The sequence below is a fragment of the Bubalus bubalis genome, chromosome 8 (genome assembly GCF_019923935.1).
Source record: "Bubalus bubalis isolate 160015118507 breed Murrah chromosome 8, NDDB_SH_1, whole genome shotgun sequence".
NCBI lineage: Eukaryota > Metazoa > Chordata > Mammalia > Artiodactyla > Bovidae > Bubalus > Bubalus bubalis.
In genome coordinates this window covers 100353663-100368905 of record NC_059164.1, presented here as the reverse complement: position 1 = coordinate 100368905, position 15243 = coordinate 100353663, and the positions used below count along the sequence as shown (strand labels likewise).

Genomic DNA, 15243 nt, shown 5'->3' with positions numbered 1-15243 from the left:
GTATGTTTCTTTATTTTTATATAAATAGGTATTACTTTTAAAGCTGGAAAACTAATACTTTTTAAAAAGAATGAAATAACTCCGAGAGGAGAAATTCTTTCCCCCCTCAGGCTAAGTCTACCACAGACATACTTTTTCTCCATACTGATTTATTGTCTTTTACGTAACACACATCTGTGATGGTAGCAAGAGAAATACGGACTGAAGCCATAAAAATAGCTGCCACATACCCATGATCTTTGGGGCTTACCAGATGGCCCTAGTGGTAGAGAACCTGCCTGCCAACGCAGGAAACTTAAGAGGCATGGGTTGGATCCCTGGGTTGGGAAGATGTCCTGGAGGAGGGAATGGTGATTCTAGAGTGGGTCACCATTCCCTGACCTGCCTGAGAATCCCACGGACAGAGAAGCCTGGTGGGCTACAATCCCTAGGTTTGCAAAGAGTCGGACAAGACTAAAACGACTTAGCACAGCACAGCACAACACAGACAGGGTAAAGCTAGAGAGGATGTTCATCACTTTTTGAGGCCATAGAGATAAGTAGTGACAAAGCTCACTAAATATACATAAAGGTCACAGTGTGAGAAATCAAATTGACTATGCTGCTAAGTCGCTTCAGTCGTGTCCGACTCTATGCGACTCCATAGACGGCAGCCCACCAGGCTCCCTCGTCCCTGGGATTCTCCAGGCAAGAACACTGGAGTGGGTTGCCATTTCCTTCTCCAGTGCATGAAAGTGAAAAGTGAAAGTGAAGTTGCTCAGTCGTGTCCGACCCTCAGCAACCCCATGGACTGCAGCCTTCCAGGCTCCTCCGTCCATGGGATTTTCCAGGCAAGAGGACTGGAGTGGGGTGCCATTGCCTTCTCCGAAATTGACTATAGACAAATACAAATTCTTTCCACTACCTTTTACTGAAGACTCCTCATTTTATCTATTTAGATTGAACCCAGAGTGGACTTAAGGTGTGTAGTGTGTCAAAAGAATGCCATGGTGACTTATTTGTCAGTTGCACTAAAAATATTGATTGATATTGTGCAGATTATATGGGCAATTGCTTCGTTTCTTGGTATTTAATTGTTGTTAAATACCAATTTAATGGTATTAAAATTTAATGGCATTACCAATAATGGTTGTTCATTGATGAATATAAAGTAAATGTCAGGCTCAGGTAACAGAGAGAGGTGCTCTTGTTTTAACCAAGGACAACTGAGGAGAAATTCCAGTTCCCAAAGTGTTGCCTACGTTACTTAGATCAAATAGTTTCAAATATTCAGAATAACTTTAAGCTTTATGAAATAAAATTTTACCAACACCTGATGAGTGTGGGATTCATTTACTTACATATTGAAATAGGGACATGATAGCCAAAACATGTGAACTATTGCCCCAAACATCCTCTCCTGGAGGCTAGAGGATTATAAATTACTGAGGCTTCCCCAGTAAGGGATTTGGAGAAAATAAGATGAGGGAAATCAGAGTTATATTTCAGCTGTCATCCTAGATTATTCCCTGAGGATACCATCTTAATATACAGCTGTTACTTCAAATGCCAACCAAAGACTGGGGATTATTAAATGTTCAGATATTATTTGTTCAGAAACTGAACAGGGAACCTTATTTGACCTTAGAGGTATCTTTAAACTTGGAAGTTCTGGTCATCTCACCTATAATAGGTCAAAAAGGAGACATTATAATGACAAGTAGAAACAGAGAGAGTAAAAAAGTGTTACTTTAGTATGGAGAGGGAAAAAATCTGAGGATATTTGTGAACAAAATGAATACTCTTGAGCAGCAGTTCAGCAACATTTTTGCAACTCCTGACCTAATTGCATATGTTGCACCCTTGAAGCTTGAATAAAGGAAGTTTAGGACAATTACTTTGTACAGAAATACTACTAGGCCTAATATATAATGGACTTCAGAACTAATCTGAAGAGATGATAAGGATAAGAATGGAAAAAGTTCAAGCTCTGCTTAAGTATAAGCTGAGTTTTGTACACCATTTGTGGCTGGGGTCATGTCCCCTCTCATCATAAACCTCTGACCCTCTTGGGTACGTGCCCTGTGATCCCATGAACAAGTCCCTACTGGCCACTGTTTCTGTCCTGATATTCCTCTGTTGCTCAGAACATTCAATGACCTGCTCAGTGCAAATATCTTGGTGATGACAAAGAATATTAATCGTATAGAGCAATCACCCCCTTGTTCTTAGTCTATTATCATACTAATAATAAGTGCTAACCTTTATTGCCATTTTATTGTCCCATGTTCTGTTCTCAGTGGATCTGGTACAACTCATCGAATTTGGATACGAACCTGACAAAGTGGTACTATTTGTATGCCCATTCACAAGTGAAGAATCTGACTCACAGATATACAACTTTCTCAGAGTCTCACATTAACTTAGTGATAGAGTCAGAATTTAAACTCCAGCAGTCTGGCTCCAGCCCCTAACCCATACATTTTTGCCATTATGTGGACTGAATGGGGAAAGTATTTAATATCTGAAAAACACTTAGCAATATCCTTGCACTCGCTAGCCTGGTGATGCTGACCATTCTCATCTTTGGAACCAAAGCTGACATGTCCTATTCCATACCATTTTCTCCTAGGCTTAGGAAAAGGGAAATGACAGATGACTGAATGGAAAAGGATGACGTCTTTTGGTTTAAATCCTAATAGTTTTACTTACCTGGTTTAGCCCAGGTTGGTCCATCTTACTTGCTTCACCAAGGCTAGGAGTCTCTGTAGAGTCAAAGCTCCATGCTTGGTAGATTCAGAGGTGGTCCTTCATCTGTGACTAGGTGGCCAAATGTATAAACAGAAGACACATCAGGAGAGGATACCTCAGGAGCAGAAGCACTTTGAAAACGATGACAGGAAAAAAAAAAAGCTTATCACCTGTCCCATGGAAAGCGAATGTGAGAAGTGAGGGTCTGGGATAGCGTTGGTAGCTCTCCATTGAGCAGTGACCTGGCTATTCTCTCAGAGAGGCCGGCTGTGTTTCAATTTTCTAAGTGAGACCCCAAGACAGTATGTTGTTTATCAAATGGGGGCAACCAGTATGAAACCAGGCATTTATAGGTGTTTGCACAGGAAGCTGTATTACTCCTGCCTATTCTCATAGGCGCACTCTGGCAAAAGCACGTGCACTCATACACACACACACACACATACACACATACACACACACACACACACACACACACACACGTACTTTGTCTATGCATTTAATCATTTCATTCCTGGCCATTTATAAGAAAAGTGGCTCCCTCTCTCATAGCTTACTAATGTGATACTTTTTCCTCTCTTTCTTTTATTTTAATCACAGCAGAATCTAAGAAGAAGAAAAAGGAAGGCAAGAAACAGGAGAAGATGCTGGACTAAAAGCTGCCACCTTCCGTGGACCATGAAAAGGACATCAGCAAACAGGATCAGTTAACTATTGCATTTATATCTACCGTAGGCTTTTTATTCAAAAATTATCTATAGCTTAAGTACACAATAGGCAGAATCAAAATGAAAAGAAAAATTTTGTAGTAGCATTTTTTAAAATGTATCAATATACCATAGTACCACTAGGGACTTATAATAGAGGACTGTAATCCTATTTAGAAAGTTGACTTATAGTACATGTTAAGTGATAGAAAACTGAGGTAAGTTTTTTGAAGTTATGTGATATTTTACATTAAAAATTTTTTTTTTACATTTTTTTCTTTGGGCAGCAATTTAAATGTTATGACTATGTAAACTACTTCTCTTGTTAGGTAATTTTTTTCACCTAGACTTTTTTTCCCAATTGAGAAAAATATCTACTAAACAAAGCAGCAATAAAATATGATCATCCTATTTGAGGAAAATATCTTTTTTTCTGCCAGTGGATTTTTAAAAAGTGGTAGTCAGCAAAACGAGGGGAGGGTGGTCAGAGCATGTCCTAGTTCAATGTTGACTTTTTTTTTAAAAAAAGAAAGCATTATAACATGAAATTATTTCACTTTGGCAGAAATATTTGTTTTTTGATGAAATTATTTTTCCATTGGAGGAAAAAAAAAAGATGAGGAAAATAAATCAAGGTGATGCTGAAAAACAGATGCTTTTGTGTGCAATAATTTGATATTGTAAGCCTTCTCTCTTTGTCACCTATGTTCCCCCAGCTCATCTGTTAGCAGAGAGAAATGATCATACAAACTAATTAAATCATTCTTGGGCACAAATGTTGTAGAGGGTTGACACAGCTGTAGATGTAAGTCTGTAACTATATTTTAAACTTTCTATCCGTATATAATAGGTTGGACTGGTGCTACCGAATTAAAGTTCCAAACTAGTCTAGGGTTTGGTGGAACAGAAAAATGCTCTTCTTCTATTGAGTTTGGACTTTGTCGTTGTTCAGTCGCTAAGTCATGTCTGATTCTTTGTGACCCCATGGACAGTAGCACACCAGGCTCCTCTGTCCTCCACTATCTCCCAAAGTTTGCTCAAATTCATGTCTGTCAAGTCAGTGATGCCATCTAACCATCTCATCCTCTACCACCCCTTCTCCTTCTTTCCCAGCATCTTTCCCAGCATCTTTCCCAGCATCAGGGTCTTTTCCAATGAGTGGTTTCTTCACATCGGGTGGCCAAAGTATTGGAGCTTCAGCTTCAGCAGCCCTCCTTCCAATGAATATTCAAGGCTGGGTTTGCATATTAACACCAGGCATAATGGTTGCTTGTTATTGGTTTCTATAAACCAATGGTTCCTACTCTATCATCTACTATATGAGTACCACAGACTAGATATGCTAATAAATCCCTTATCTTCTGGGCTCTAAACACAGTTTTTAAGTAAATACAACTATGCTTCTATTATTCAGAGAAATAACACCTCAGAAGTCAGCTGGGATTAACCTCAAAGTATTTCTCTTGAAAAATCCACCTTTACTTTTAAAGGGATAAGACTCAATAAATAACACTTACCTATCAAGATAACTCTAAGTCCACTTTCAGAAATGAGGGTTTCAATACCTTTCAATAAACTAATTACAATCTGGTCTAATGATGCAGCCAAAGTGCCTTCAAAGTTGAAATATTTTTGTCACCTGGTCAAAGACTCCACTTGAGCTAGGAATGTTGGCGGGGTCCATATCTCCCCACTAAATCAAAGCCAACTGCCAGTGAGCAGTAGAAAAAGGAACGAATCTCTAGGCACATATGTGGAACAATTTATAGCCTAGTGCTTAATAAGAGCAGAGTACCTTGTAAAGTGCAAATGCAGAAACATGAATAGTGAATGCAGTTCTTTTACAGGTGAACCTTAATAGGCTAAAGGTACTCATGGGGATGGATGGAGGAGATGAAAGGGAGGCATTATCCTGACTGGGTTTTGTTGACAGCAAAGACTCTGCAAGGAAAGGGATGGTGGAAAAGCCTGAAGAATGTTTTGTTAGCCTCTCACCTAATATTGCTCCTCCATCATCATTTAGCCAAAATAGCAGCCCATGAATCAGTAATGAGCTGAGGTGAACTAGAACACAATCTCCCACAGGAAAAGCAGTCCTGTAAATAATCATGGCATTCCCTCTTTCTTTAACCTTACAACATGGCAAGAAGCCAAAGGCGCTCTGCTGTGTGAAGGGTGATTCTTAACACATCATACACTAACTCCCTGATTTTCTGTGAAGGCAAGGGTGCGGATGCTAATCTCCACTGCATAGAGTGTGAAATACTTAAATTCTCAAGAATTATTCCATCCCAGCCCCAGCTTTAAACACCTTGCTAAATCTCACTGAAGTATTGAAAACATAAATACAAAAGGACAGGCTCTGAAAATCACTGACTTGACAAATAGAAAAAGAAAGACCATTTTCAGTATTTCATAGAGTGCCCCAGCAAGCTCTCTCTTCCAATCATTCTGAGTTTTATGAACTTATTTATCCTAGTGTTCTTTAAGCCTGGAGGAAGGAAAGAGAAATGGAAAGAAATCAGCTATGTTTCCTTAAAGGACCTTCGACTGAAGAAAGTTTTCTTCCAATTACCAAAAACAGTCTTCCAGTTACCAAACGTGTCCTTATTCAATATGGTGACCATATCCTTCACACTTGGATTTTGACAGGCTTTCTTATTTATCCTGATTATATGAATCCTATCACACTATATTCCTAGAATGACATCATAATGTCTTGTTAATTCTGTAAGAATAGAACTCCAAACAGAACTTAATGCTCTAAATAGTTATCAAGTTCTGCTAAATTGTGGAGGTATTAAAACAAAAAGAACTATATAATTTCATTTGTGGGTCCTTGACCATATGAAGCCTTATTTAAGAAAAGAAACATTACAGTCCTTTACCCACTGAGAAGACAGATTTCTTTAGGAATAAGAGATAACACATATTTTCCCATAATATGTAACTCTTGGTTCCATGTATCTGAAAGTCTGAAATTGTTTCATAACTTCTTTGGTTTAAATGAAAAACAAAGGTAAAAATGCTTTAGGAAGCACCGAATGAGGCAATATAAAATACTATCTTTCACCAATTGAATTATTTTAAAATAATTTCCAAACATAAAAATTCAAATTTTATCAACCTTTAGTTGTGGGATTCTCTAATGGAGTGAAACAAAGGGCTTTATTCCCATTAACTTTCTCCAGAAAATAATGCGACAGATCAGCATCCTTAGATGTGCAATATCGAAGCATTTGATCTCAATCTCTTTTTTCTCTGGCTTGCTTTTAATTTAATTAGTTTTAAGCCTTAAGCTTTTAAAAGTGAAATCAATCAGAAGGCGAAAGTGTAGAGAATCGTGTTCCAACTCTTCTCATGTAAATTCAAATTTTAGATTCTTCTTTGGAGTAAAACAGGCTCCTCACTGTCTACAAGCTTATTTCTGAGTCACAAAAATTCTCTCCATGTTTTTCCCTATCTTATCATGTTTTCCTCCTGCATTCTCGTACTCAGTCTGGGCTGCCAGAGGACACTTTTTTCTTGCATCTGGAAATTTAAGCAGCAGACAACTTATTTAAGCAGACAGTAATGTCTCCAGGTCTGTCAAATAGATGCATTTTCAATCTTCCAGTACTTTCAAAGAAGACATAGAATCTTGGAATACATTTCCATAAAGGGTAAGGAGCATAATGTTATTCAGAGCATTTAGCAAGAAATACCTGCCTCATACTTATGTGGACTTTAATTCTCCTAGAAATAAAATATAGGGAACATTTTAATCAGAGAAAAATGTGTCATGATCTTAGCAATCCATCCCCCGCCCCCCGCCTCAATGTTTCTCTTCTTCCCAGTCTTTCAATTTTCCAAAAAAGGCACCAGAAGTAAAGTAAATGTTCAGTCCTATTAGGGTCACAAGTAAAATCATGTCATTCAAGAATATTTCAACACAAAGGAATGCAAACTGACATGTGTTCCATTTTTTTTAATTTAAAAAGAAAAATAAAGAACAATTAGCTCTCAATATCTAATTTCTGTAATATAATTTTTAAAGGACAAAACCTTGACCAGCAGAACATTGATATATTTAGATCTATATATCTCATTACAACTACAGTATTAAGTTGTTAGTGGGATTGGCTAAGGAGGTTATATGCTCATGCTCAGTCACCCAGTCGTGTCTGACTCTTTGCGACCCCATGGACTGTAGCCCATCAGGCTCCTCTGTCCATGGGATTTTTCAGGCAAGAATGCTACAGTGGGTTGCCATTTCCTCCTCCAGGAAATCTTCCTGACCCAGGGATCAAACCCACGTCCTGTACTGCAGGCGGATTCTTTACTACTGAGTCACTGGGGAAGCCTAAGAGGGTTATATATCTAGGTTATTGCAATGTATTTTCTTTTGTTCTTTGGAAATGTGCATGGAAGCCATACAATCTATGTTAGAGAATGACAACATGGAAAATCCTGACATCATGTAGTTAAACTGGGAATGGAGGAATACCTTACAGAGTATAAACATGTTAGTGACTGAATCCATATATGCAACTTGCTCTTAGTGGAGATATAAAATATTACATAAAATACATTAATCGCAACGAGTCATTTGTCTCCTGTCTTTTGGTTGTCAGATCCCTCAAATACAGGAGAAAGAAATCTTCAAGTATCTTAGTTTATGAGATTCTTGGAGAATTACATGAATATCTCAGTTGCTATAAATGACCAACAGATTGAGATGCTTGCAATAAATGATATAAATTTTAGACTTCTAAGTCCAGAGTTGTATGCTTTTAAGGTGGTCATAGCTAATAATTCATCTTCTCATCAGTTTCATTAGACATATGCCAATCTGCTATCTTGCAGCAAGGAGGAAGAGAGAGTTATTAGGGGTCTATTCTGGGATGTGGTCAGGAAGAAAATGGGCAAGTTGTGTATAACTGTTCCGATTAAGAATTCCTGAAGTCTCTGAATTCCTTCCCTCTATATTAAGCTAAAAATTATCTGGCCATTTAAGGTAGATTTCTATTGGCACCATTTGGTTCATGAGTTAAATTCGGCAACTTAACCAACACTGGAAGTTGAACCCAGACTCTGGTGAAGGCATCCTTATCAAGAAGCTTGATCATATTGAAAATGGGATTCCACACTCCTAGGAAGTGCATTTCTAAAGCCCATTTGAACAAATGTTATTCTATGATAATTATATTGATTAATAGAGATTAATTCCTAAAAAATCTTGTTGAATATATTTCCCCTTCCAAATTCTGATTATGCATTTCATCCCATAGTCTCTATTTAGTTTAAATTCATTAATTTATGCTTTCCTGCATACGAATTATTTATTAAGTGCTCAGCACAGTTACTGGTGCCAGGGGTGCAGCAAAGAACAAAATGAGCCCCCCCGCCACTCCTGTTTTCATGGAATTTACACTCTTGCTGGAAACACAGACAATGAACACAATGAAAAATGTTTTGGTTACATACCACTGCATGCAAAACCACCTAGTTCATCTCCTGCCTCTCCTGGTGGGCTGACTGGACTCATCTGGATGGCACTTTTGTTCCGTGTGATGTTAGTTTGAAGGGCTGGAATGTCCAATGTCCAACACGACTTCCTCATGTGCCTGACCTCTTAGTGGAAACAGCTGGAGAACCGGATTCAAGTGGGCCACTGGAGGGCTGGGCCTCTCAGTTTCTCCATGTAGTCCACGGGCTCACTCTTTCCACAGGGTGTTGTCTGTCTCTACAGTCTACCCAGCAAAGCAACCAGCCTTTTCACGGGGTAGCACAGAGCCCTCCGAAGCACAAAGTCAGAAGTCAGCATGCCCTCTGAAGGCTTAAGCCTGGAACTGGCTCAGCATCCTTACTGACGGATTCTCAAGGTTCAAATGAGTTGCAGAGCTGCCCAGATTCTCCAGGAGGGGGACTACCCGAGGGAGTGAATCCCAGGAGGCAGGGTTCATTGGGGGCTATGTCTGGGAACAAAGGACACAAAAAAGTAAAATATATAATAGATGGTAGTTAAGTGCAACAGAGAAAAATACAACACCGAAGGGCAACATAATATTGGGCAAGTGTTGCAATTTCAAATATAACGTCCAGAGGAAATCTCCAGGAGGAGGTGACATTCAAGCCCCCAAAAGTTGGAAGGAGGTGAGGGAACAAGTCAGGCAGGTGTGGGAACTTCCCTGGTGGTCCGTCCAGTCATTAGGAATCCGCCCTGCAGTGCAGGGGACGCAGGTTTGATCCCTGGTTGGGGAACTGGGTTCCCACACACTGTGGAGCAACTGGGTCCACGTGCCATCCTCGCTGGCAGGAGAGTGTGGCAGCAGAGATGGCAGCAAGGGCGGAGAGTGCAGAGCCCTGCAGTGGGAGCTCCCCGCACCTGAGCAAGAACAGGGAGCCTGTGGGTAACGTAAGCAAACGGGAGAGGGGTAAGAGATCAGGAGAGTCAGGGGAGATGAGGTCAGCACCAAGGTGCTTTGGCGCCACAGGATCCATTTAATTTCTCCTGTGGGGGACTCTGCTTCCTCAGTCAAGGAGGGGGAGGGCAGACCAGGAATGTTGGCAAGAGCGCCCGTGGCTCAGGTTTCTTCAGGCTTAAATGTTTACTAATGTATCTGCTGCACAGCTCATATCCCATTATTTCCCTCGAGATCTATGCAAGATACGTGGCAGTATTCTCAATTGCCTTGATGTAACAAGCTGTACGGTCCATCTCCAGTTTGGTTTTCATCAGTCTCAGCCCCGTGACAACTAGTAAAAAGAGATGCATGGGGCACGGGGACAGGAAGACTCTGGATTTTAGTCTGTGCCTCCCAGTGAAAATGGTAATATTTGAGGTCACAGTTCCCTCAGTTTCATTTATCCAGAAACCGGGTAAACAATCACAAAAGCCAACAGTTCCTAGAAGTTTCACCCACAGTGTTCCAGGCAGCCCCATCCATGACCTTATTTCCCAGCTCTCCTTTATATGACTTTAAATTTCCCATATCAGAATTTTAATGTCGGTGCCATTGCTTTTTATGATATTTTAGCTTGAGAATTGACTCCACATACGCCAGTCATCTCGGGGTGGGGGAAGGTCTGTGCCCTATTGTATACCTAACAGCGCCCCCTATGCTTTTGTGCTCATTTCTGCATCCTTCGGTGTTCTTTGGTTACAAGCAACAGAAACTGCTATTCTTGAACTGAACTGTGTGTGTGTGCACACACACAAAGGAATTCCTCGAAAGGATGTTGAGTAGCTCAAAGAATTGAGTGGAAGAGCCTAAGGAAGGATAGAGGATCAGAGGAACATTGAGATAAAGACACAGACACCTAAGAATTCCTCATACGCCTCCTCCGTTCCAACCTCTTTTGGTCCCTCCCTGCCCCTGCATTCTTGGGATGCGCCTCCTGGCGAGGAACTAGGGGTGGCTTCACTAGGGCCACGGGGCACTTCTCTTGTCAGAAGTCCATAGCCTTCTGATTGGCAGCCCACCAAAATCACACGGAGACGAAGTAGAGAAAGTCTTCAAAGGAGGACACACTTGTCAGAAATAAAAAGAAAACATTAAAAATGAAGATTCAAAGAATAAGTATTCTAGTTTTATTTTAATGACTATTGAGTTAAAAATAAAGCATACTAGGAAATAAGCATTGACATCAGTTGGAACCATATTGTGCAGAAATTTGAATGAAAAGAAAAGGAACTTGTTAGGTGACAAAGAGTTGTTGGTATTTTTTAGTAGAAGATTGAAGTGAGAAACAGTGTTTACACTTGAAGAATTTTAGTCTTTCTCCTGGAAGTGGTTTATAAGGTGAATTTGAGTAGTGCAGCACTGAAAATGTGAAGACGATTTAGGAAGCTGTTGGACTTTTCCAACTGAGAAATAATGAAGGCCATCTGGATCTGTCATCCACTTTTGCCTCTGGCGACCCACTCATTTTTTTCTGTTTCTTTTTCTCTTCTTCTATCACTGTTGCCTGATTATTTTTGTTGTGATCCAAGGAGATCTGACTTAATAACACATTCTGCTTCATGCTTTGGGAGCCTAATGCCACACAGAATAGATGCCTCAGAGAGTAAAGCCGATTTGGAGAGCTGACCAGTTGTCATAGACATCCTGCTTCTCTGCCTTCAAAGCCCTCTGTTTCCATTTGAATGATCAGGTTCACCTTGACTGACAGACTTAGTCCCAATACGGACTTTGTGTGAACCATCTTCTCTGTCGTTATTTAAGAGGATCTGATTCAATAAGAAGAAATTCGTCATTACTCTCATGCTCAACTTGCATCCAAGTGTAAGAAACCTCCATTTTATTACCCTTTTCTACTATGTCCTTAATTAACTTTTTTTGTAGTTAGCCCGGTATCCTTACCTTATAAATCTGGGCTCTGTTTTCTGCTCTCAAACCCTTGCCCCAGTCGACATTACCACTGTCCTCTGTATAGTCCTGCTCTGAATCTCTTCCACATCTAGACTGACTCATCTGATGCAAATCAAATTTCCAGGCTAGGAAATTATCCCTATTTTGATTGAGCTTAGCGTACTTGCTGCCATGTTTCCTGGGCTATATTTCATAAATATTTCACTTTTTTCCGGACTTCCCTGATACTAGCCTCTGGCCAACCTGTGGCCTGTGTCTGTACTTTCCAGATGCTGAGTGCTGGCTCTTATCTGCTGGGCTGGACTTTCCCCCTCCCATTGGCAACTCTGTCTCCTCCACCATCATCAACTTTTCCTTTCCTTTCTATCAGCAGCTCCTATCCATGTGTGGAGAACTCTGTTTTTATATGTAAGCCCTCCTGAATCTCCCTGCCTGCTTGAAGTTTTCCCCTTCATCTCCAGATAAATGCCAAAGTGTGCATGCATGCTCAGTTGCAACGTTGTCTTCAACTCTTTTGTGACCCCGTGGACTGTAGCTGGCCAGGCTTCTCCATCCATAGGATTTCCCAGGCCAGAATACTGGGAACTGGGTTGCCGTTTCCTTCTCCAGGGTATCTTTGCGACCCAGGGATCAAACCTGCATCTCCTGCTTGGCAGGTGGATTCTTTACCATTGTGCCACCTGAGAAGCCTGTGCTAAGATAGGGAATTCATTTAAAGGGAAGAGAAAGGGACAAAGGAGAGAGTAAAGAAAACAATACAAAAGGGTGATGTAAAAGTTCATCTTTCTTATCCACATATACACTGATAGGGACTCTCCTAGATACCAATTTCATAAAAATTCTAGAGAGAGCTAATAGATGGAGTTGTTTACCTGGAAACTGTTGGAGAGCTAATATGATAGAGAAAAGGGTAAGGAATGCTAAAACCAAAATACTAATTCTAATGCAGTGATTCTTAATATTTTTTTTTTGTTGTTCCATGAGCTCCTTTAGCAGTCTGGAGAAGGCTGTGGATCCCTTCAAAGAATACTGTAAATGCTTAATATAAGCTATATTGGAATATAAATAATTCCAATTATATTGAAATGCAGTTTCTATACTTAGAAACATTTTTGATGCAGAAATATTTTTGCTTCACTATTAACTCACTAAATTAGATCTAGAGTTAAGTCTAATAACTACTGAAGATAGTGGTAATATACATGATATTTGTAGCTATCTGTGATAACTGTAATACAACGAGACCATGATTTTCTTCATGACAAAGTAAAAAATCCTGCTTATACTCTTTTGGTTTGTTGCCTACATTTGCAAGGGAAGAGAATGTTAAATTTTAGTTCAGTTAGAGATGAGTGAAAATAAACATAATTTGTTTTCCTATTTAAGTCCTGGATTCCCACATTTACTTCAGGCACTGGTTGGTTCAGAACCGTATTCCAATTGAAGTCACAGTCATAAGCAAGACAGTAGGGTTGTACTGCAATCTTTAGTGGCCTCCTCCCTGGTGGCTCAGACAGTAAAGCATCTGCCTACAATGCGGGAGACCTGGGTTCAATCCCTGGGTCGGGAAGATCCTCTGGAGAAGGAAATGGCAACCCCCTCTAGTACTCTTGCCTGGGAAATCCCGTGGATGGAAGAGCCTGGTAGGCTACAGTCCGTGGGGTCACAAAGAGTCAGATATGACTGAGCGACTTCACCTTACCTTACCTTCAGTATTTTATCAGACTGGGACCTGCCTTTCCTCCCTAACACTTCCTGAAATGTGAAAGTGTTAGTCACTCAGTTGTGTCCAACTCTTTGTGACCCTGTGGACTGTAGCCCACCAGGCTCCTCTCTCCAGAATTGGCCTGCAATGTGAGAGACCTGGGTTTGATCCCTGGGTCCGGAATATCCCCTGGAGAAGGGCATGGCAACCCACTCCAGTATTCTTGCCTGGAGAATTCCATGAACAGAAGGGCCTGGTGAGCTACAGTCCATGGGATTGCAAAGAGTTGGGCAGGAGGGAGCTACTAACACTTTCACTTTCTTTACTGTCTGAGACACCAGGGAAGCCCCAGGCTCCCCTTCCTGCTAAGCTCCAAACACACCTTTCTTTTCCTCCTTGTTCCCATTATTTCCTCCTTTGGGGATACTAGCTTTCCTTGTACCAGTATCACCACATGCTCCTCCAATTCTTACTGAGCTTCCTTTTAATTCATTGTTCTTGAACTCACACACTGGTTTATTCTTTAATTCAACGAACAGTTTTTAACTGTGACAGAAAAGGAATGTTACATCTCTGCCCAGATCAGACTTTTATGTAATGAATGAGTTTCTGAAACCTTATTCTATTCTTTCATTCTGAAAAAATAAATATTAATCTTTATATAAGAGAGAAAATTAATTTCATGTCAAAGTGATTATTACAGCCTGATATGTCATTATTTTTCTCATTATAAGTTAACACTAGGATGGGAAAATTGTTTATAATATGGGTCTTTCATTCTTTATACTATCTCTTGTTTAGTGTTTGTAATAAATGTATGGTTCTCAAAAGGAAATCATGTTATTTCTGAGAGTCATAAAGATGTTTTTTCTGACATCTGCCTAAGCTCAGCTTCTTCAGTAGCTAACTACCATCAACTCTGCTTCGTAATTCCTAATTATGTTTCTCTTTTCAGAATGGTTTTTAATTTACCATACTTCAATTTCTAAAATTATGTAAATTTATTTTTTTTTGCTGATTTTCAGTAGTTGGGAATCTACATAGAGGAAGTCTCCCAGAACTTGAAAATATAGTTGAAAAAGAAATGGATTAATCAAAAAAATCAATGATTACTAGGTCACATGCAAGGAAAACTTAAAACCAAAGGCTGTTTGATCTGGAAATTGAGTGGTGCAAGATTGATGTCACAGAATTATCAAAAAACGATGTGTCAATAAGAACTAGGAGTCTGGAGGTGGTGGGGAGAGGTGAGAAACGATGAGCAGTATAGGTACAGAGGCATTGCAGTAGTCCATGTGGGAGTGCCATTATGAACATACTCAGCAGAGGGAGAAACCTAAGCCAAACACCTTATCACATCCACAACCACTGCCTTGACGGAACTGATCTCATGGAACAAATATCTGAGCCCCATTTATGTCCACAAGTGGGAAGAAAATCAGCTTCATGTCAGAATGAGTATTGCAGCCCAGGAGAGTTGTTTTCATCACTATAAATCAATATGTGGGGATTATGACTTATCTACTTCAGTTCTACATAGCTGAGTTGGTAAAAAATTCACCTGCAATTCAGGAGACCCTGGTTCGATTCCTGGGTCAGGAAGATCCACTGGAGAAGGGATAGGCTACCCACTCCAATATTCTTGGGCTCCCCTTGTGGCTCAGCTGGTAAGGAATCCAGCTGCAATGTGGGAGACCTGGGTTCGATCCCTGGGTTGGGAAGGTCCCCTGGAGAAGCAATAGGCCGC

General features: G+C 40.2%; 1 protein-coding gene across 2 annotated transcripts in view; it reads left to right on the top strand.

Annotated features, from left to right (window-relative positions):
• Positions 1-4088, top strand: part of PTN (pleiotrophin) — a 103206-nt gene extending 99118 nt beyond the window's left edge. The window contains exon 5 of one of the 2 annotated variants that reach the window (XM_006049829.4): positions 3331-4088. In XM_006049829.4, coding sequence (XP_006049891.1) covers positions 3331-3386 — 56 coding nt within the window. In that variant the 3' untranslated portion in view covers positions 3387-4088. The remainder of the gene's footprint in view (positions 1-3330) is intronic. The other variant, XM_006049830.4, reaches the window with a different exon arrangement.
• Positions 4089-15243: the final 11155 nt, after the last annotated feature.